This window comes from Poecilia reticulata, linkage group LG1, assembly GCF_000633615.1.
Source record: "Poecilia reticulata strain Guanapo linkage group LG1, Guppy_female_1.0+MT, whole genome shotgun sequence".
NCBI lineage: Eukaryota > Metazoa > Chordata > Actinopteri > Cyprinodontiformes > Poeciliidae > Poecilia > Poecilia reticulata.
This window is the reverse complement of record NC_024331.1, coordinates 27,343,535-27,367,590: the sequence shown is the minus strand read 5'-3', so window position 1 is coordinate 27,367,590 and position 24,056 is coordinate 27,343,535. Positions and strand designations below refer to the sequence as shown.

Sequence of the window (24,056 nt, the reverse complement as noted above, 5' to 3'; positions counted from 1 at the left end):
GGAAGATCTGGAGATTATGGTGCAGAGAAAAAAATCTTAATAAAATCAAGAAAATAATTGACAACCTTTGCAAGATTGTCATGAAACAAATCAGTATCTTAAGTCGGGGGTTTCCAAACCCAGCCATTAGCATCAACTCTTTTAACATTTTTAATTAATATGAATTAAAACATGTAATTTCCCTTTTGGGATTGATAAAATATTTTTGAACTGAACTTGAACCTACAAAACTAAATATAGGCGCTGCTTTGCTACATAAACAAAACAGGCAATCAGGAGGGCAGCTAAATGTCTCTTCCTGCTAGCCTACATCTGTTAATGGGGTTCAGTTACCGTGGTTGCCATGTCTATTGTGTCTTGATTTATGGTGGTTGCCATGGACATAGAGGACATCTAATGTCCATAGTGTCCACCAGCAAAAAGTCCTCCAACTCAGAGGATTTATAAGGCAATCTGCGGAAACCCAGATTGTCGATGCTACCCGGATGAAGTCACCATTTACCACCACTACAGGTAGAACTGTAACACCGGTTGTATGAGAAGACTTCTGAGCTGATTTTATGTCGCTAGTGTTAGATTTATTTATCTCTAGTTCAGTGGTTATTTAATTTGCATCCAGCTAACTTGATAAGTGAAAAAGTTTGACAATTCACCTAGCTGAGCAATCCAGGTAGCTCCCTTTGTTGACATAATTGTAACACGTCTGGTTTAAACAGGTGTGTCCGTGTCCTAAATGAACACATTTTTACTTTATGGCTACTTAATGTAAGAGTTTATCACAATATTATGTGTTTTTATTTCGATAGTGAGAAGGTGATGATACAAAAAAGTCCTTAAAAACTTGTGGTAGTCTTCACTGTTGTATGGCTGGGATTGGTCTCCACTGCAATATTTTGAATTTAATTAAATTGAATCAAAGCCCCACAAACAGAAATAATAATAATCTTATTTACAAAAGAAAACAATTAAAAAAGGAAAAAGTTGCATATAATTGAGTAGGCTGTTCCAGCACATCACACAGACCAAGTTGGAGTTTTAGCCTGCAAATAATTCTATAAATTCAGGTTTTGCATACTGATTTTAACTTTGAATGATTTTGTAATTTAGTGGCCTCCACCTGTAAGAACCTATAAGGAAAAACAACTCTGTTGTGGCACACGTTCTCTTTCTACAGATGTGTTTTGAAACTGCGTCAGTCTGAAAGCAGGACAGGATGAGGGACTCCTGGCTCTCTGAGCTGCTGTCAGGCCTGTGCCACACGCCGGAGGACGACCCTTTTCCTCTGTGGCAGGACGGGAACCTCAGTCCCTGCTTCAACCAGCTCGTCCTGGGAGCCTTGCCTCATGCTGGGATGGCGGTTTTCAGCGCCTGCTACCTTAGCATGGCCAGGTACTGTAGGTCTGATCCCCAGTTTTAACTACATTAAATACACATCCCTGAATATTTAAAATGTTTTAACACATTGTTTGAGTGAATGAGTTAGTAGATGTAACAGGCTAGTGTAAAGTTATTTTACGATAAAGTTGAATAAAAATGCAAGTTTAACAATTTAGACAAAAATCTAAAACAAAAACACTATTATTTAAATAACTATATTCCTGAGGTCCAGATAAATGTGTAATTTAGTACATTTATGTCTGTGTTTTAAAAAAAAGAAACATTCTAAGTCAATTCAGCACTATTTTTTGTATTGGCCGATACTGAACTTCAGATATCAGTATCTGTATTGGAAGTGAACAAAGTGGATCGGTGCACCTGTTCCTCTTCTTTATTCGTCTCAGGTCCAGTAGGTTGACTTCTCAACAGACGCACTCAGGTTCACCGTACTTATTCTAACAGAGGAAATCAAGTTGGTGGTTAGCATCAGTCCAGCAGCCTCTGCCCCCACACATTAATAAAATACATTAAATATCCCTAAACAAACTACAGAGTAATAGCTCCAAATGAGCAGTAAGCAGCATTTAATAGTAAAATTAAACACAGCTAAAATGAACAACATTAACTATAATAACAATTAAAAACATATACAAAACATGTCAAAATCACACAGGAAGCTCTGTATATAAATAAATTTGTCTCAAGTATGTGTTAAAATATAATACATGTAAAAGAAACAGCTTATCCTTATGCATACCGCAGTTACCGATGGCAACAGAGAAAGGGGGAGGAGCTGCCATGGTAACCACCAACTGCCAAGAGCAGTGTAAGGGAACTTTCATAGCAGCGAATGTAGAGAGAAAATACGTTTTCAACCAAACAAAATAAATTTGACGAATAAAATACAATTTCTGACAAACTTCACATCTATAATATTACTAAAATAAGACAGTGTTTACACATTCAGAATAATGGACTATTAAAATAATCAAAATTAATGAAATGAATAGTAAAAAGTAAAAAATGAATATGAATATTGAACTTTTTTGTCTGCTTTTCAGAAGTAACCTTCTCCAGACGTCGGCTCCGTGCGGCTGGACTGTTCGACTGGTCTCGGCACTGCTAGCCGCGCTGCTCTTCACCGCAGACGCCATCTTGGTGGGCATCCTCCAGCAGGCGGACATGTACCTGGATGTCTTGGCTGACGGCTCGGCCCTCCTGGCCTGGCTGGTTCACTGTAGCGCAATCGCAGTGTTACTCAGGTCTAGTTTCAGGAGAACAAGAGGACCGCCGCTGCTGCTTGCTATCACTCTCCTGTTGGTGCCCAACATTGTCATCACCTTGATGATCTACTGCAATAGCCAGGAATATTTTACAGAACCAATTAAACTGACCAGGTTGGTCCTCATCTCAGTCAGGGCGTTTCTTTTACTAGTTTACCTTCTTGCCTTTGCTTTTCCTTGCGTCTGTGAGGCTGATTACGCCCTGAATATAAACGCTGTGGATGGCTCCCCACTCCTTTCAGAGCCCGACACAGCTGAGATAGTCGCTGAGGACGGAAGCAACTGCCTGTCCCGGCTCTTCTACCTCTGGTTGGATCCGTTGCTCAAGCGAGGTCGGCAGGGAGATTTGGAAAGACCGCAGCATGTGTATCATCTTCCCTGGAAGCTGCGCACCAGAGTTGTTTGGCGATACTTCCACCAGTGTTGGGAAAAGTGCCGAAAAGGGGCAAAAAGAAGCGACCAGCAGGACCAGTGGCCCCAACCGGTGACAGGTTTGGACTCTAAGGAGGAGCTGTTGGAGCTTGAAGGGGATGTTGGGTTGCTGAGAGTGTTGCACAAGGCGTTTGGGTTGCGCTACTACCTCCTGGGTGTGCTGAAGGTGACGGTGAACGTATCGACATTTGCAGGGCCTCTCTTACTCAGCAGTCTGGTGAACTTCATTGAAGAAAAGGAGGCTCCTTCCAGTCAAGGCGTTGCTTGTGTGTTGGGCCTCTTTGCCGCAACCCTTGCAGGTTCTGTTCTCCGGAACATCTACACCTTTCAGGTCTCCAAAGTTTCTCTGTCGGCGCGCGCCTCGCTTGTGTCGGCCGTCTACGGCAAAGCCCTGCAGGTGAGCGGCTGCAGCTTGGCCGGATTCACGCTGGGAGAAGTGGTCAACCTGATGAGCACCGACACAGACCGCGTCGTCAACTTCTTCAACAGCTTCCACGAGCTCTGGAGCCTGCCCTTCTGCTTTTCTGTCACCCTCTACCTGCTGTACCTCCAGGTCGGCGTAGCTTTCCTCGGGGGACTCGGTGTGGCGCTGGTGCTGGTGCCGTTCAACAAGTTCCTCGCCTCCCGTATCCTTAGCAACAACAAGCAGATGCTTAAATACAAAGACAACCGCGTCAAGGTGAGATATTCATATTTTTGTTTTGGGCAACACTCTTAGAAATTACTGTGAGATTGTTATTCTCATTCCGGCTTGTCATATCATATCAAGAGGCATATCAACTCACACAAGAGCAGCACGACTTCAACATATTTTTACTCGGATAACAGTAAAACATAGCTGTCCAAGAAATTACTCAAGTTGTAAAAAAGTATTTGGGTAAAAAGTTTGAATAACTGATCAAATTATCAATCATTTAATGTTTAAAAATGACATCATCAGACAGACTAAAACATAAAGTTAAGTGGAAATTTTGGTATTTTAAGGATGAAAATTATAATAATTCATGTAAGTCACAAAAAATAACAAAATCAGGTAAAAGAAAATTTTTCCTAATCAGTTTCTTTCAATGAAAAACTTTCACAAAAACTGCAGGTGTGTGTCTGTCTGTTGAATCTTTGATTAAAACATGATTGTTTTTCATTCAATGGGTAGAAAACCCAGAAATTTTACTCAAGAGTAGAAATACTTCATAATAAAATTACTCGAGTACAAGTAAAAAGTACAGCGTAGTAAAAATACTCCTAAAAGTATTTTTTTAAATAAAAATGTTGCTCGGGTAAATTTAACTAGTTATTACCAAACTCTCATCACATCCAAGTCTGTCACATTAACGATCTATATGATTGAAATAAAAGTTTTTGTTAAATTAGTGTTTTGTTCTCAGTCCAGTCAGATGTAGGTTAAAACAAAAACAATTGTAGAAAACTGTAGAATGTTTTCTACCCTAGAATGTGGAAAACTACCACAAAAAATAAGTAATATTATATAATCGTGAATTGAAACTTTTTTTTTAGTTCATTTGTATTCATTTTTATCTCCAAAGCGTAAAGGTTTGAAAAGGTAACCATAAAAATGCTTGAAAAGTTCTTGAATTTTACTGAATGAAAGGTTTGCTAACCCTCCATTTCAGAACCTAAAAGACTTTTTGTTTCGTCCAAAGCTAATGACGGAGATCCTCTTTGGCATCCGTGTCATTAAGTTCTACAACTGGGAGCCTCATTTCACCCAGAAGGTGGCTAAGTATCGGGAACAAGAGCTGGCGCACCTCAAGAACCTCAAGTACCTGGACGCCATGTGTGTGTACACCTGGGCCGCTCTGCCCGTCGTCATCTGTGTCCTCACCTTTGTCACATACGTGCTGCTTGGACACCAGCTAACAGCCGCCAAGGTAGAAACTCTTTTCATTCTACTGACTTTCTCGAATGTTATTATGCTTCTACGTGAAGTTGATGTTTATGACTCCTTATTTTCTGGATTTTATTCAACCAGGAATCTCACACTGAGATGCAATAATAATATCTTGACATGCATAAATTGAAAACGTAAAACTCAAAGACAAACCGTGTTCTTTAAGTAGAACAAATGGAAATAAACCTTTTAATTAAAAGGGACCTATTACCCCATATTTACATTTTGAATGGTTTTTTGTTTGGGTTTCTAAAAACAACTCAGGCACTTAAGGCAATAGAAAATTAGACATTTCAAAAGCATCCTGATTTTTGAGCCACACTGCGCCATTACCTAGCAACCCCGGCTGAGCTCCAACACATTTGATCAGCTGGTTTCACCACTGTAGGGGCTGTACAATGGCTGCTGGAAAAGACAGGTTTTTTTTTTTTTTGCTGACTTACCATCCAGAAACCACTTGCTACATTCATGTTGGCTGTGCACAAAGCTCCACTTCTGCTTTTCAAAGATGTATGGTTGTACAATTGCGCATATGTTTGCAGCCATTTTTTACGTGTGAGTGTAAACGTTGAGTGGCCACCAGCAGCTTATTTGGATTTAAAGTGATGAAACCCTAAAACAGGCGTTCAAGGTAGGTAGAACTGATCAAACTAAAATCTCAATGTCAAAATGTAATGAACATATTTTATATGTAGACCTATCCTAACCTGTCCAAGGTCACCTTTAAAAACAAAAAGCTGGTTTTTGGCAATAAGTTAATGGTTTTTGGTGTCAGGAAATGAACAGTTTGCATCGTGTCCAACACAGAAAGCGAGAAAAGAAATGGTTCTTCATCAGTTTTTCTGAATGAATAATTCCTTTGTCTCCAGGTCTCATTTAGTTTACGGGATTGTTCTTCCACGTTAGCGCGGTTATCATGGGATGTAAAAGAATCGTCTTTTTGCCCTCCTGCGTTGTGCGGATCAATCAATCAAATTTTATTTGTATAGCACATTTCAGCAGCAAGGCATTTCAAAGTGCTTTACATAATTAAAATAAAAACAGCATGTGACAGTGAATAAACAGTTAGAAAGAGAAAGATTTAAAAAAAAAAGATAAAAACATTAAAACCTGCACCCCTCTAGGACTTCAGTTAAACGTCGTTTAACTGGGATTCTAACCCTCAGGGACTTTAGTCAAAAACACCATTTGACAAGGACTCCAACCTCTAGGTTTTTAGTTGAAACTCCGTCAACTGGGACTCTAAACCCTGTAGAACTTTAGTTAAACGTCGTTTAACTGGGACATTTTCCGGGGGGCTTTACATCATGAAAACGTAGAAAAGAAATAAAAAGAAATTAAAAACATTAAAGACATAAAAACATGGAAGACATCAAAACCCGCACTCTAACCCTAATTTAGCCATAAGCAACTCTAAACAGGTGGGTTTTAAGTTGAGATTTAAAGGCTCCCAGTGTTTCAGCTGTTTTACAGTTTCCTGGAAGTTTGTTCCAAATTTGTGGTGCATAGAAGCTGAATGCTGCTTCTCCTCATTTGGTTCTGGTTCAGAAGATGTGGATGTAAACAATAACGTGCTGGGGGCCATAAAGTATGAAAATGGAGCATTCAGAAGGTTTTGCAGGGTGATCTGAGGTTTTCTGCCCCCTGCAGGTGTTCACCACTGTGGCGCTGGTGGGAATGCTGATCATGCCTCTCAATGCTTTCCCCTGGGTGCTGAACGGCATCCTGGAGGCCAAAGTGTCTCTGGAGCGAATCCAGCGCTTCTTCAAACTGACCAACCAGGACCTGGAGGCCTACTACACCCGGGGTGGGATTCTGCTTTTTTATCTAAAACACAAACTTGTCGCAATTAATCATTGAAATGAGCATCATAATTTTCATTCAGATTATTAAATCTGAATGTATTATTATTATTATTATTATTATTATTATTGTGGATCAGTACATTTTCTTGACCTGTTATGAGTCAGTTTGTAATCACTTTGTTTAATTTGTTGTTTTTTAGTGCAGTACATTAAACAGGCAAATGAAAACCTTAACATGCTTTTAAATAAAAATGTATTTTTATTATTGAGTCGGTTAGTGAAATACTTCATTACATTGAGAAAAGGGGTAGGATTAAATAAGTCTATCACCCAAAGAAATGTAATTTATATCTTTAAACTGCATATCGTAACTAATAATCATGTTTTTAATTTTATTGATATTTATTGAACAAACAGTGAAAATAAAAAAAAATACACCATTTTAAATTGTTTTTTAGTTCCGTTGTGAAGTAGAAGTGGGTATTTATTGTATCGTTTATCATGATAAATTTCTTATTATGATAAGAATTTTGATTTATTGCTACAATAAATATCAGTTATTCATGATTTTTCTCTTTTGGTGAAGAGAGAAAAATGATAAATGATTGAGCTCATTTTAGTTGATCATATAGTTAATTGATTTATTGCTTATTGTGACAAACCTTGTTCCTAATCTGTTTTTTTACTGAAACATGAGTGATTTGTCCACAGTGTCTTCTGAAGACACCGACCAGACGTCCGTCCTGCTGAGTCGGGCCACGTTTTCCTGGCGGCTGCCCGATGGCGGTGAAGTGGGAGAAACAGGAAGTGAAGCTGGGACAGGAAGTCTGCTGCTGCAAAACTTGAATCTACATGTAGCTAAGGTAGAGCTGCTGCTTCGTGCTGATGATTGTCTTCATTCCTTCTTGGCTTTTTGCTCTTCGACATTCCTGCAGAACTGGTTCATCGAACCAAAGACAAACACATGGATCAGATTTGTGTCTCCAATGTTTTACATTCTGACCACTTTTATATTATATTATCCATTTTTAAAACAATTAAACAGCCATATGTTGTGTAACTTTGACTGGTTTCATGTAAATCAGTGAGAATTGCATTACATTGTATGATTATGTTTAGAGTTGCAACTAACAATCGATGATTAATTGTCTAATCACAAAAATGTTCACATTCAGATTTTTTTATTTAACAACATAAGCTTATCTTATACAATATTAGAAATATATTTAAGAAATTATATAACTCCTTCTTCAAATAAGAAAATAACATTTTTATTGCCTAAAATGCAAAAGTAAAGGTTTTCTTTAGATCACTTGTAGCTGAAAAAACCCCCGTCTAACATCAAATTGAAATTATTTCTTTACAAAATTTCAAAATTATGCAACTCAAAGAGTTTTGGGTCGAACATATTTACAGATGAGCTTTTTTTAAAATCTACTTATAAAAGATATATCTTTTTTTATACAGCTTTAACTGAATTGCTGCTCTAAATATGTTTATTCTTCCAGCGAATGGAGATTTATTGAGGCTTAATCAATTACTAAATTAGTTGACGATTATTTCAATAATCAATTCATTATGATTAATTCAGTAAAAATTTTCACACCTAATTATTATTATTAAAAATGTAAACATTGTGATATTTTCAAACTGCATAAATTATCATTGAACAGTTTAACAGCGGCTGTAATTCTAGTTTTTTTGTTTTTCTGTTAATTTTTCCAGTCGGCATCCTGGCTGTTTATGTGTGTTAGCCACCACATCTTTTTTTATTTTTTTACTTTTACACAGCAAAAATACTAAATCTTACCAAGTATTTTTGTCTTGTTTCAAGTGGAAATATCTTATTACACTTGAAACAAGACAAACTAACTTAGAAGTTACTTTTAAGCAAGATATAGAAGCTTGTGTTAAGAAATTAATTGAATAAAAAATAGTTCAAGCTCCACTGGCAGATTATTTAACTTATAGCAAGACATTTTTCTCACACTATAAGTTTCTGCTAGTGGAACTAGTAGTTTTTCATCAAGAATTATTTACTTAAAACAAGCTTCTATTTGTGACTGAAAAGTTACTTGTAATTTAGTTTTGTCTTATTTCAAGTGAACTAAGATATTAGCATTAGAAACCAGACAAAAATACTTGGTAAGATTTTGTGTTTTTGCAGTGTATATCATCCCCATTTTTGAATGTGTCTCTTTTTGTTTCTAAATGCAAAATGTCCGTATTTAAGTTGGATCAAATTCCTAATCATTAGCTTGGAGCTAATAATGGTGCAATGAATTTAAATAAAATAGAATATTTGGGTAACACTGCAAAAACACAAAATCTTACCAAGTATTTTTTTTATCTACTTTCTACATATCTAAATAAACTTGAAATAAGATAAAACTAACTTATAAATTACTTTTAAGCAAGATAAAGAAGCTTGTTTAGAGTCAATAATTCCTTAATATTCATGAAAAAGTTTTAGTTCCACATGAAAAATGTCGTGTTATAAGTGAAACAATCTTCCAGTGGAACTAAAACTTTTTCATCAATATTAAGGAATTATTGACTCTAAACAAGCTGAAAAGTTACTTGCAAATTAGTTTTGTCTTATTTCAAGTGTTCTTTAACATTTGCACCAGAAACTGAACCAGAAATGCTTTGTAAGGTTTTGTGTATTTGTCAGATCTGTTCATCTTTCTGGTGTCCATGTGAGCAGCATCCTGTGTTTTCCTCAGGGCTCTCTGGTGGTGGTTGTGGGGAAAGTCGGCTGTGGGAAAAGTTCCTTACTGGCAGCCATCACCGGAGAACTCAGCAGGTACTGAAACCGTTTTTATCTGCACAATTAAGTTCACAGCTCTGTTTGAGTGTATTTATTTGTCCTCTGCTCTGCAGAATGAGTGGCGTTCTCTATGTGGCCAACAGAGAGGCTGGTTTTGGTTTAGCCGCTCAGGAACCGTGGATCCAACACGCTTCAGTACGAGACAACATCCTGTTTGGAAAGGACTACAGTGCTGCTCTCTACCAAGCTGTGATCGAGGCCTGCGCGCTCTCTGACGACCTCAGTGTACGATTTACTCATACCTGTTTAAAATAACTGTAATTTCAATGCATTTTCTCTTTGATTATTTTATTTGTTTCCAAGTTGTGTTTGACATTTTGCCTCTTCTTTAATTTTTTTTTGGCATAGAGAATGAAGCCGTTATGTTTTGTACTGTCTGTGCATTGATTCAAACATCCAATTATTTAAAGTACACTGTAAAAAAACGTCTTTAGTTTACCGTAAATTAGAGATGTTGTTTTTCTTTTCTTTTTTTTTTTCACTGTGCAGCATCTTATTGTTTGATGAGGGACTATAAAGTATTCAGGGACATAATTTTGAGTATATTTTATAATAATCTCTCTGTAATTAAATTTAAAAGCCCAAATATTCATTATCATTATTTCATTTATTTCAGACACAATATATGAATCGTATAAACATAATTAAAAAAAAAACTAAATCGCAGTTTAAGAAGCTTTTCTGTAGATTCTCAAACCCCACTGAGTCCATGAAGTGGAAATATGTCACATAGAGTTTACTCATAGTGAGTTTATTAAGGCAGATAAATCTATATATGATATAAAATGTTTTTTATGAGCAGGGTTTGTAAATGGGAAGTAAATTGCAAAAACATAAGATGTGAAAATATTTTAGTCCACTTGAAATAAGATAAAACTTACAGGCAAGTAACTTTTCAGCAAGATATTGGAGCTTGTTTTAAGTTAATAATTCATTTATATTGATGAAAATGTACCAGTTCCACTGGTAGATAATTTCACCTGTGATATGGGAAAACATCTAATAATAAATCAATCAATCTGCCAGTGGAACTAGTATTTTTTCATCAATATTAAAGAATTATTTACTTAAAATAAAATTCTACATCTTGGTGAAAAGTCACTTCTAAGTTAGTTTTGTCTTATTTCAAGTGTAATAAGATACTTGCTTTAGAAACTAGACCAAAAACTCTTGGCAAGGTTTTGTCTTTTTGCGGTGTGATGAAAAGGTGAAGCTCAGGTTGAAATAAGTTTGTGTTTTGTGGCGAATTGACTGGGATTCGTTTGTGTTGCTGCAGGTTTTACCAAACGGCGATAAAACAGAAGTGGGAGAAAACGGAGTGACTCTGAGTGGAGGACAGAAGGCCAGGCTGGCCCTGGCCAGAGCTGCTTATATGGTCAGTCCTCTACTCCATTATAATAATATTTTACTTATAAACCACTTTATATTCAAGGTAAAGTTTTAGACTCATTGAAATGACTTGGTTTAGTGTTTTTGCATTCAGTAAACGGATCAGATCAAGTTTCACCTGCATGTCTAGGTGTTAGAAACTCCATGAAACAACCAACAAAGAGACTCAAAGGTCTTTGATAAAAGCTGAAGCTATAGCATCTGCACAACTGTAGCTGGAAGCTAATCCTGCCTCAAGCTATTTATATGTGTGGTGAACGAAGGGAGGATTAGCAGATATGATAGAACAGACAAAATAGTCAGAATGTTTATTAAACCTGGTTTTATTGGAACAGAAGAATTTGCTGGTTTGAAATTGGGCTTCTGTCTCTTTAAGAAGCTCCTACTCTCTCCGACACACCATCACATCCATGCTGTAATCATGTGAGCCTCCATCTTTTCTTCTGGCCTCCTCACCAGGACAAAGAGATCTACCTGCTGGATGATCCGCTGGCAGCGGTCGACACAGACGTGGCTGAACACCTGATGAAGAAATGCATCCTGGGGCTCCTCAGAGGGAAGACCAGAATCCTCTGCACCCACCGCATCGAGTTTGTGGACAGAGCCGACATGGTCGTCCTCATGGACAACGGGACCATAATCAAGACAGGTAGCGACCGAACTCTGTTTACTGAAGACTACAGCTGTAGAAACACACTACAGCAGAGTTTCTCAAACTTTTGCAGGCTGAGGACCAGTTATCCCATTTAACAGTCACAGACCAGCTAACCTGAAATTGTCCCCGTGATAATACAACTTAATATATGATGAAAATATTAGCTTCTTGGGTCACTTGTTGTTTTCTTTGTTCATCCTAATGAGAAGAACAGTGGTGCTGTTTGGCCATGACAAAGCCACGAACACGTCTTCTTGAGTATATTGAGTTACAGATTCTGAAAGTGTCTAAGCTTTCCAATAATGTCAAACACAGAAATAATTTTTACAAAGTTGTTCTTTACTACTAAGTGTTATATGCATCAATACCAATTAGGGCTATTTGTTATTTAGAAGCACAATTAAAGAAAAACAGACTTGAGTTGCATTAACAGAAACAAAAATCCTTTTCTGCACCATTAAATATAAAAATATTTATAAAAACTTTATTTATTGTAGGAAGAATTTGTTGTTTTACTCTGCAGAGTTACGTTTTGCTTTACAGGAACGCCAGCGGAGATTCTCCCTCTGATTCAGTCTGAGCCAAAAATGGGGAGAAAGGATCCCAAAGCAGATCGGAGAGGTACGTTGAGCTCCTGACCGATTTCTTCAGAATAAATCTCCGATTAGGGATCATCTCTGATACAAAATGGAATGCATAAAAATGTCACTTTAGCTGAAACTGTGTGGTTAATCAGCTGTAGCTGCTTTAACCTGATGCTGCGTTATAAGAGTCTAATTTCTGTTTTGTTTTCCTGATTGAAACCAGATGAGCAGCAGAGTGAGGATGAGCTGGCTCCTCTCCCTGACCTCTGTGTGGACGACGATCCTGATTTGCTGGGCGCGGAGCAGAAGCGAGTGGGAGGACTGGCGTGGGGAGTGTACAGGACCTACTGGTTTGCTGTGGGTGGAATCCTGGCCGCCGCCATCTTGATGTCTCTGCTGCTCATGCAAGGTCTGGAAGACCCGAAAAGGCTCGCTGCTCTGACTCTAGAGGTTTATTTACTAGAACATAATCAGGACAAAATATAGCAGTTGAATCTGAACACAGTCGGGCTGAAAGCAAACGTTATGTGTGATTATATAAGAAACAAAAACAACAGTGGGTCTGGGACAGTCTGCCAATCAGCATCGATGAGAGACAAATTATAAGAATATTTAGAAATGAAGGTAAAACGATCTTAAAGTGTCAGTTATGTGTAAAAAATAAAGTTGTATAGCTGTGGCTGATATTTCTGAATAAATATCAGAATAACATATTTTCCGTTTTTCCGTTTGAAATCAAGTTATTTTTTGTTACTTTTGTTTCTGCAATCCTGTCAAAACATTATATTTTTGTCTTCCAAGACATAAAAAACTGCAACACTGAAAGTCATTCCAAATCCCACCAAACTTGAATACAGATAAATAAATGATAAATTAATGTTCCGCTCTCAATACAAGCAACAGAAAATACAGTCGACACTATCGGAAAATTATAATCTTAATGGTGGAGAGTAGCAGAAATACAATTTGTGCAAATTATTATCATATCTGCTATTAATTCTGTACTTTGTACATTAATGTTTTAAGCCTCGAAGAACGTTTCTGATTGGTGGCTTTCCCACTGGATCTCCTCACTGAAACACAACGGTTCCAGTTCTGCAAACGACTCGTCTTCAGTCGGTCCGGTTCCTCTTCACATCCTTCTTTTCTCACCTGGAGGCTTGATGTAAGTCATTCAAACTGAAAAAATCATTTAAATAAGATAAAGTACTTGGTATAAGTATTATTTAACTAACAAAATGTGAATTTACTGAATGAATATATTTCCATCCAGAAGCCCTTTGCCCTCTGTGGAGGTTTTTGTTTCCAGCAACGCCACCAGCGACGTTAGCTTCTACCTGACGATCTACGGCTCCATAGCCGCCTCCAACACCGTGTTCACGGCGCTTCGGGCCTTCCTCTTCGCCTACGGAGTCATCTGTGCTGCTTCTGCCATCCACAACCGACTTTTGGACCGGGTCCTCCAGGTACACTACAGCGGCTAACGGTTAGCGGTGATTATGGGATGACTGCTAAGAAGAAAACATGAGTTTATAAAAGTGCTTTGGAAATATATTCATACTTCATGACATGAAGCCCTTAGCTACAGATTTCAGTGTGATTTATTGGGATTTTACATGAGAGCTCAACCCAGTTTGCGTGTTCGTGCATCATTGTGAAGTGGTGAAGAAAGGGTTAACATGATAACAAATTTTGCTAGACGATAAATTATCCCAGAAATTATTGCGATTAAAGACATCGTTATTTTGAGATCTGTTTTCAACTAATATAATGACAGTAGCATAACAAGTCAAGTAAGCTCTCCATAGATGACAAGCTTTCATTTCTAAAGAATTTCTTAAAGGGGCGTATTATGAAAAATGTTGTACGTTTTCATATTTCCACTCGGATCTCTGCTGCTTCTAAAAACAGCTCAAGCGCTTAAAAAAAACACACCTGTTTTTTTTGGCAATAAGTTGATGTTTTGTGGCGTTTGAAAAATAAGCCGTCTCAAAAATCCTGTTACCGAGCAACCCCAGCCTAGCCCAGCCTGTTGCCTAGCAACCCAAGCTGAGTGCTAGAATGTTTGCTCAGCTGGGTTTACCACTATATGCGCTCTACAATGGCTGCTGGAAAAAACAACTGTTTTATTGTCCAGAAACCACTTGCTCCATTCTTGTTGGGTGTGCAGGCGGCTCCACTTCTGCTTTTCAAAGATGTATGATTGTATAATTTGTACTTTTTATCAAAATTTTGACATAAATCTCAGATTTACCAAATTCGGGACAGGCTTTTATTGTGGATAATATGCAGGTCTGACGTATATCTAAGAATGTTTGTTTATTTGGAATTTGGCACAAATTGACAGAATTAGAATTCTAAGGAAAAAAAATTGGTGGTTCTAATCTTTTTCTGTACTATAAGACAAGATCTGTTAAAACAAGATAAATTCAAATATACCGTATTTTCCGCACTATAAGGCGCACCGTATTATAAGGCGCACCTTCAATGAATGGCCTATTTTAAAACTTTTTTCATATATAAGGCGCATAGAATAGACGCCTCAGTTTGGGTTGCCGATTTGTTCCGTACTCTATTATTAAACATCCACATTTATAAAGAAGTGGTCCCCGAGTACTTTATATAGTATTCTGCTATAGTGTAGTATAGTGTTGCGATATTGTGCCCAACTGCTTTCTGGGTAACACAGACCAACCGACACGCTGCCGCCGCAGTCTCTGTCTCTCTCCCCCCCCCCACCCCCCCCCGGCTTTAAATGTATTATCAAACTTTATTAACAAACCAGCGTTCTGACAACTATCCCAGCATGCACCGYGCACTTCTTCTTCTACGGGGGAAAATGAAGTCGGCGGCTGCTTACCATAGTTGCTAGACCTGTTGTAGCTCAATATTGGTCCATATATAAGGTGCACCGCGTTATAAAGTGCACTGTCGGCTTTTGAGAAAATTGAAGGTTCTTAGGTGCGCCTTATAGTGCGGAAAATACGGTATGTTCTTAGTTGAATGAGGACTATGAAATAGGGGTCCACTGATTTATTGATACCGATTTCCTTAATTTTTTATATTTATTTTGATTCCAATCTTATCCACTGATCTTATCTGCCTCAACAAATGTCTAAAAATCCACCGCTGTCCTCCTGTTAGAGCGGTTTGACGGACATACCGGTCCACCAGGTCATATCTGCACGTTCACAGTTAACAATAGTCACAACATTGATGCCAACTCAGCAACTTTCTTCTTATATTAAGCCACATTTCAGACAAAAAAAGGGTATCAGCCAAAAATCAGAATTGGCAGGTCAGACTTTTACAATATAGGTAATCAGAGATTGGCCAAAGAAAACCTCAATCGGTGCATTCCTGCTATTAAACAGCATAAATGAAACCTCTGCTTTGTGTTGTTCTCCAGGCCACAGTGACGTTCTTCGACGTCACCCCGTTGGGTCGCATTCTCAACCGCTTTTCCTCAGACTTGTACAGCGTGGATGACAGCCTGCCGTTCATCCTGAACATCCTGCTGGCCAACGTCTTCGGCCTGCTGGGCATGCTGGTGGTGATCAGCTACGGCCTGCCGTGGGTGCTGGTGCCGCTGCTGCCCCTGGCTCTGCTCTACTACCGGACCCAGAACTTCTACAGACACACGTCCCGGGAGCTGAAGCGCCTCTGCAGCCTGACCCTGTCGCCCATCTACTCGCATTTCTCTGAGACGATTACTGGGCTGGGAACCATCAGGGCGAGTTGTAGCGCTGCCAGGTAGGAGGCCGGGAAGTAGAGTAACGTTTCTCATGTTATAAGTGAAACAATCTGCCAGTGAAACCAGAACATTTTCATCAATATTAAGAAATTATAGACTTAAGACGAGCTCCAATTTCTTGCAGAAAAGTTAGTTTTGTCTTATTTCAAGTGTACTAAGAGATATTTGCACTTATAGTCTTAGGACTGGTCAATGATTCAGCAACAACGTATGTAGCGATGGGCACATGATCAATATCAATAGATAATACATCTGATGGAATATTCAATAATTTCACTGAACTCTGATCCAGAACCGCAAAGCATTCTGGGAGATGTAGGGAGATGAAAAGCTTTAGCCGCTAAACTTCCCACAGCTAGCTAAGCGAGGTTGGTGGAATCAACTAACTCACTCATTCTTTGGTTACCTAGCAACAACCTGCTGAGTAATATGTGCTTACCTAGCAACAACCTGTCGAGTAACTAGCACAGTAAGAGTTTAAGGTTTTTTTCTTCCCTGCCTGTTAACTGCTTAAAATTAAAAAAAAAACACACAGTGGAGTGAAAACTGTGAATAAAAGAGAAAATCTCACGCCACCAGTTTGGCAATATTTCAGATATTTGAAACAAAAAAAAATTATAATCAATAATTATCGATATCGGCTTATGTTGATATAATTTTTCAGCCGTAATCACATGTGTGACTCTGTTTTAAAGAAGGAAGAACAATCTGGAGTGGTTTCCCCTGTGTCAGGTTCAGGGAGGAGAACTCCAGACGTCTGGAGCAGAACCAGCGCTGCCTGTTTGTCAGCAACGCCGCCATGCAGTGGCTGGACATCCGCTTGCAGCTGATCGGCGTCGCCGTGGTGACGGGCCTCGGAGCGATAGCGGTCATCCAGCACCAGTACAGCGTTGTTGATCCAGGTGGGACAGATCGGACTCCAGTGGATCAGGTGGTTTCTGCTGCTCAGACTGACCGGCTGCTGTTGCTCTGCTCAGGTCTGCTGGGTTTGTCCCTGTCTTACGCGCTGTCCATCACTCAGCTGCTGTCTGGCCTCATATTCAGCTTCACACAGACGGAAATGCAGCTGGTGAGTGTGGAGAGAACGGAGGAATACGCTACTGAATTACCAACTGAACCACAGCAACTCAACGGCCAGGTAGGAGCTACACTTCACTGCAAAAACACAAAATTAACCAAGTATTTCTGTTGCAAATATCTTAGTATTTAGTAAACAAGACAAAACAAACTGAGGTGGGCAGAAAGAGTAGCTCTACTTCAACATATTTTTACTCAAGTAAAAGTAAAAAGTAGCCGTCCAAGAAATTACTCAAGTAAGAGTAAAAAAGTGTTTGGTAAAAAGTTTACTCAAGTACTCAGAAACTGATCAAATTATCAATCGTTTAATGTTTAAAAACGATAAAGTTAAGAAAAAATGTTGATATTTTAAAGATTGAAATTAAATTAATTTATAGATTTAGAAAATAACAAAATCAGGCAAATCAGTTTCTTTCAAAAATAAAACTTATGAAACTTTAACAAAATCTCCAGGTTTGTGTCTGAGTCTGGTGAATATTTGGTTAAAACATGTTTGTTTTCATTCAGTGGGTAGAAAATAAGAGTTAAAATACTGCATAATAAAATTACTCAAGTAAAAATAAAAACATAGTGTAGTAAAAATACTCCTAAAAGTACTTTTTCTTTTTCCCCAAAATGTTACTCAAGTAAATATAACTAGTTACTACCCAACTCTGGTTATAAGTAACTTTTTAGCAAGATTTAGGAGCTTGTTCTAAGTAAATAATTCATTAAAGAGGCAGTATTATTATATAAAGTTAAAAAGAGCTTCTGTGACTCCCCCACTCAGCTCCTTCAGACTAGCCAGCAGCAATTAGTAAACACCTGGTGGAGCTGCTCATCTGCTGATCTCATCATATGAGCTACTTCTGAGTGAAAGGCTGATTAGATTATTTCAATAATAACCTGATAAACTGTCTTATAATTGAAATTGTCTGTTTTTTATCAATATAAAACAAGCTCCTCTGTCTTGCTAATATACTTGTAAGTCAGTTTTGCCTTATTTCAAGTGTGCTGAGATATTTGCACTAAAAGCAAATAGACTAAAATACTTGGTGAGATTTTCTGTTTTTGCAGTGAAGGACCACAAGCTAATAACTAAAGGAGGAGTTTCAGTTTAACTCTGACATGAAAACTAAAGAGTAAATCCTCTTCTCCTCCTCTTTATGGTTGTGACTGCAGCTGCCCGCCGCCTGGCCCCAACATGGCCGCCTGGAGTTCTGTGACGTGGTTCTGGCCTACAGGGAAGGTCTTCCCAACGCACTGGACGGAGTCAGCCTGGCGGTGCGACCCGGGGAGAAGATCGGCATCGTGGGACGCACAGGTTCTGGAAAGTCCACCATGTTTCTGGCCCTGTTTCGCATGGTGGAGCTCAACCGGGGGAAGATTCTCCTGGACCAGCTGGACGTCAGCGCTGTGGGCGTCGCCCAGCTGAGGTAGGACTGGAGCCGCCGCCTGAAGTCTGTCGGTCTGAACTGCAGGTACCTGGGACGACTGTGAAGCGTTTTGCAGTGACTCTCAAACGTTTATGTTTCCATGACTGTATTAACGAGACGAGGCCTTTTTTAGTGTAGCTTATTTTATCAACAAGGCAATAATTCAAAGTGCCTAACATGATTTAAACATAAAATAACAACAAAAAATGCAGTGGTGTAACAGGAAACTGATGGAAAGTCAGGATTTTAGCGATCTTTTTTTCTTTTTCTTTTATTCATTTCTAAAATAAATGATTTTTTTTTGCTTTTTTATTCTTTAAAATAAATTATTTTTTAACTTTGTTTTTTAATTATACTTAAAAAATACTTATCTTCAAAAGAAAATCAAAGCAAATGGGATTTTAGCCTGTTTGTGTTATTTTACTTTATTTTATTAATTTATATATATTTTTTATTCATTAAACAAATGAGTTTTGAGCCTTTTTTATTTTATTTTAATTATTTATTTTATATATATATTGTATATTTGTATTTTTATTCATACTGTTCATAACCTTTTTTTATTTCATGTTTTTTAAACAGCGGGAGATTTTTAAGCTTTTTGTTAGTTTTTTATTAAAATCATTTGTATATATTTTTTTTATTTAATTATATCTTTTATTCTTTAAAGCAAATGGGTTTTTAGCCTTTTATTAAAATCATATTTATAATTTTCTTTTGTTTTTTTGTATCTTATTGTGTTTTTAGTTTTCTAGCTTTGGTTTAAAGGAGCTCAGTGTTTCAACATTTTTGCAGTTTTCTGTCAGTTTGTTCCAGATTAGATGAAAACTGGTCAGCAGGTCCAATCAGATGAATGCTTTTCCTCAGTGTCTGTAGAGATCTATGTGTGATAGAGGCTGATTGTTCTGTGTGGCTCCGTTCTGGTTTTGCAGATCTAGGTTGGCCATCATCCCCCAGGATCCCTTCCTGTTCAGCGGAACCGTCCGGGACAACCTGGACCCATGCGAGAGACACGAGGACCAGCAGCTGCTGGACGTGTTGGACCAGTGCCACCTGAGCGCCGCCGTCAGCAGGATGGGTGAGCGTTACTGGCAGGAAGTTCACTCTGTCCCATGATGGACTGGTTGAGACGTAAACACCGGTTCGGGTCTGTTTGTATCAGGTGGCCTGGACGCCGAGGTCGGAGAGCGGGGAAAGTTCTTCTCTGCAGGACAGAGGCAGCTGCTGTGTCTAGCCAGAGCGCTGCTAACTCAGGCCAAGGTGAGTCTCACTGCAACCAAACACCCAGTTACTTTTTTAACACAAAGAGAGTACAGACAAGGTGTAAAAGCAAAAATATAAAATAAATAAATCAAATAATCATTTGCTCAAAAAAGAGCTGCAAGAAAATACAAGATCTTATATTTTCAAGCTGCTCTAAAATCATCAACCTGCAAACATTTAAATCTCCACAAGCCAGATAAACTCTTAAATTATTCCCACGTTGAACGACAGTTTGACCTCACATTGTCATCCTGAAATGTACAATAATTTTTTAATATCAACAGCAGCATTTCTGGACTTCCTGTACAACATATTTCCACTAATTACCAAGTATTTCTGTTCTAGTTTCTATTCCCAATATCTTAAGACAAAACTAACTTATAAGTAACTTGTCCGAGAAATATGAGATCGTTTTAGGTCAATACTTCCTTAATTTTGATGAAAAAGTTCGAGTCCCATTGATTATTTTACTTACAACATGACATTTTCCCCATGTTGTAAGTGACATAATTTTTTTAAATCAGTATTAAGGGATTATTGACTTAAAACAAGCTGCTATTTCTTGCAGAAAAGTTACTTGTAAATCTAGACCAAAAACTGTTATAAGACTTAGTGCGTTTTTTTTGTTTTGTTTTGTTTTTGGCATTGAAATAAGATCCATTTTGAACAGTTTTTTAATCTGGTTTATATTTGTACTTTGTTTGAAATCTTAATTTAATCCATTCCATAAATGTACCCCCCACACTGATATACAAAACTGGTTTTGGTTGTTTTAATTGTTTTTTAAAATTTCTCCTCTTAAACTAAAACATTTTTGTGTAAAATATAGTGTGGAAGTTGATCATTTCTTACTTTAAACATGAATTGTACACTTTTGAATTTTACAAGCTCTCATAATTTAAGTACATTTGTTTTAAAATAATAATAATAATAATGGATTTATATATTCCTAATTTCCTGCTTTTTTCTGTTTTCACACAATCATTACCAAGTTTCTAATGGTTCCTGCTCCGCTGGAAACATTGGTGATAAATAATCTGACCTTCAGATGTGAATATTTGAGGGTAAAATGCTGATTCTTCTCTTCATGGAGGTTCTTTGTATCGATGAAGCCACAGCCAGCGTGGACCAGAAGACAGACAAACTGCTGCAGCAGACGATCAGAGAGACGTTTCGGGACAAAACGGTGCTCACTATCGCCCACAGGTTAGATGCTCTGGCATTTCATTTTCTGTCCCCCAGTTTGGTATCAGATTAAGACAATTTAATCCCTACAAAAAGGATTAAAGTATAGTGTAATTTCTGCTTCTCAGCAGAACCACATCTCGCTGTTGGATCTTTCCACCAGAGGTCGCCATAACTCCATTCTTAACTTAATTAAAGTTTTTATTGTTTCTCTATAGTTTCTCTATTGTTTATTGTTGGCAGTCTGCCCTGTGACAGACTGGTGACCTGTCCAGGGTGAACCTGCCTCTCGCCCGGAACGTTAGCTGAAGATGGGCACCAGCAACCCTCCCGACCCCAATAAGGGACAAGGGTGTAAAGAAGATGGATGGATGGATGGATGTTTCTCTGTACAGACTGTTTAGGACTTAAAAGCTGCATCATATGAGTTTGAAGAAATTTCTCCGTCGTGCCTGCTGCCAGCATGTGTTTGTTCTAAATGAAAATTAGCACTTTCTTCTTTGTGCTTCATGTTTTCTGTTTATTTAATGTTTTACCAAAACCAAGCAGGACTCTCATTCGGTTTCAGTCAGTTTAATGTCAGTACAAATCATCTTTTCTAAATGTAAGAGTAATGTGATAGAAGGCTTTCACCCGCAGGAAAAACTGAGCTTTAAAAGTTAAAACGCACTGTGAAATTTTAATAAATGTTAACATTTAAAATTAAATCTGGGACTAAATTTTGATAGAAACAAGTGTTTGTTTTAAGACAACACCTGATATTCAGTTCAATTTATTTATGTTGAGCCATGAACATCAAACATTAAACTTAGACACATAAATACCAAAGTTATTATAGTTAAATAAAACTAACCAAATAGCAAAAACTGAAATTGAGAAATAAAAACTGTAATTGGTGAGGAAAAACCATAACTAACTGGAACTATATTGGCTATTTATAAAACTAAAACAGAAATTATATATATATTATCCTTAATTTTTGTGTTTATGAATCTATTTATTACTAGAGTTGGTTGGTTGTTCAACAATAATTAAATTTTTTTTTTAAATGGCATCTTCTGTTGAGTATTCATTACCTTATGTATACGCAATCCGTATAAAACTAATGAAAAACTAAAACCACTACTATAACTCATAAAAACTAACTGCATTAAACAAAGAGCCAAAATAAAACTAAACTTTAACGAAAAACCCAAACTATTATAACCCTGATAAATCAAGTCAATTAAACATATTCTGATTTATTCTAGTTATTTATTAGACAATGTATCAAGTTGGGTTCATCATTCAAATTTATAGAACAAATACTCTCTAATGCAGGGGTGTCCAAAGTGTCCATTTGTGACCCTTGAAATTATTTTGTTTGGCCCCTGATCATGAGTCAAGAATAGTAAAAACAACAAATGGCAAAAAAAAAGAGAAAAATTTTTGTTTTTCTTTTAATAAAGCTTATTAAATAGTTTCTTGTTTCTTGTTATGAAATTCTTGTTTTGTCAAAATTTTGTCCCAGATTTCCTTTTTTTTTTTTTTTTACGTCATTAAAGGCTCACCTTTAATGATGAACTTTTATCATTAAAGTTTCATGCTTTAAACCTTATAATGACGTAAAGATTTCACAAAAATTGTTTATTGTTGAGCAGGTAAAAGAAACAAACCAATAAAATAAATTTAGCATCTTTAATTGAATGAATTTTGTGGCCCGCCTGTAGCTTAACTTTGCCACTTTTGGCCTCCGGGCCTTAAAACTTGTCACCGCTGACCAAAGGAAACCCAGCAGATTGCACTGAGTCGCAGCATTGTCAGTGAACAATCATTAACATTGTGTCATTGTGATCTGTTTGTTTCGTCAGGATCAACACCATCATGGACTGTGACCGTGTGCTGGTGATGCATGCTGGGAAGGTGGTAGAGTTCGATACGCCTGCTGCTCTCTGTCAGAACGATACGTCCATCTTCCACAGACTGGTTGGTGGGCGAGGAGATTAGTCCATCAAGAAACCAATGAATGAATCCAGCTTTTCTATTTTATCCTGGATGTTTTACTGAGTACTCTGTGATGTTTTTATTGCATCTTCCTGTTACTTTTCTATTTAGAAACTTGAATACAGAAGGAAAGAAAAGCACCTTTAATGCCTGTGGACATGGATGAGATACTCAGGAATACATCACCACACTTTGTAAGATGTGAAGGATTGTTGTATAACTCTGGGGATTTTTCTCCAGTTTATATTATTGGTTAAAGTGAGGAAGACATCCCGGTTTGTGTTGAAACCGACTTTGTAATAAATATACAAAAATATTATCTCATAAGATTTCCATCTGCCTTCTTCAATCAGATGCAGTTGCTCTGACATTGTTAAAAAAGGGCCTGTTTTGCACAATTCAGCATGTTTTTATACTTCCCTGTGGGTTTCTACGGCTTCTAAAAAAACAACTCAAACTATTAAAAAAACACCTAGTCGCTTGTTGGCAATAAGTTAATGATTTTCTTGTCTGCTTTAAAAACCTCAAGAATGTAACGTCACAAATCAGCAGGCACTCCCCGTTACCTACCAACCCCAGGTCATTACCTAGCAACCCCACCCGTTACCTAGCAACCCCAGCCAAGCCCAGGCCATTACCTAGCAACCCCAGCAGAGTTCCGCCCGTTACCTAGCAACCCAAGCTGAGCTCCAGGACATTTGGTCATTTGGTTTTAGAGCAGTATTCAGTTTAGTTCAATTAAAAAGTACTTTATTCATCTCAAAAAAAATTTTAATGTTGTTGGAACTTGTGTTAATTTAAAATTTTCAGAGTTGTAGGTGCTGATGGCTGTGGGCAGAAAAGATCTCCTGTAGCTGTCTGTATTACAGCTAACTTGATGAAGCCTCTGACTAAAAACACTGTTTTTCTAAGAGTCTCAGGAAGATGATGCTCAGGACTGTCTATAGTTTTCTTGATTTTTATGTAAAATCATCTCTACACCTTCATCTCCAGTCGTTCTGCAGTTGTTCCCAGAACAGAACCGGCCTTCTTCATCAGGCTCTTGAGCCTTTTTAGGCTCCTGGCTCTGATGCTGCTGCCCCAACAGATGACAGCAGAAGAGACGGCGCTCTCAA

At 37.8% G+C, this 24,056-nt stretch overlaps 1 protein-coding gene across 1 annotated transcript; it reads left to right on the top strand.

Annotated features, from left to right (window-relative positions):
- The first annotated feature begins 280 nt into the window (after positions 1 to 280).
- On the top strand, positions 281 to 23,260 carry abcc10 (ATP-binding cassette, sub-family C (CFTR/MRP), member 10). The gene is made up of 22 exons (XM_008418602.2): positions 281 to 513; positions 1,175 to 1,389; positions 2,439 to 3,771; positions 4,754 to 4,981; positions 6,652 to 6,808; positions 7,518 to 7,669; positions 9,533 to 9,612; positions 9,690 to 9,861; positions 10,913 to 11,011; positions 11,485 to 11,674; positions 12,224 to 12,301; positions 12,488 to 12,673; positions 13,291 to 13,429; positions 13,538 to 13,730; positions 15,674 to 16,017; positions 16,751 to 16,920; positions 16,996 to 17,156; positions 18,257 to 18,510; positions 19,443 to 19,588; positions 19,673 to 19,770; positions 20,867 to 20,979; positions 22,809 to 23,260. The coding sequence occupies exons 2-22, from the start codon at positions 1,214 to 1,216 to the stop codon at positions 22,942 to 22,944; spliced, it is 4,605 nt and encodes a 1,534-aa protein (XP_008416824.1). The 5' UTR covers positions 281 to 513; positions 1,175 to 1,213; the 3' UTR covers positions 22,945 to 23,260.
- Positions 23,261 to 24,056: the final 796 nt, after the last annotated feature.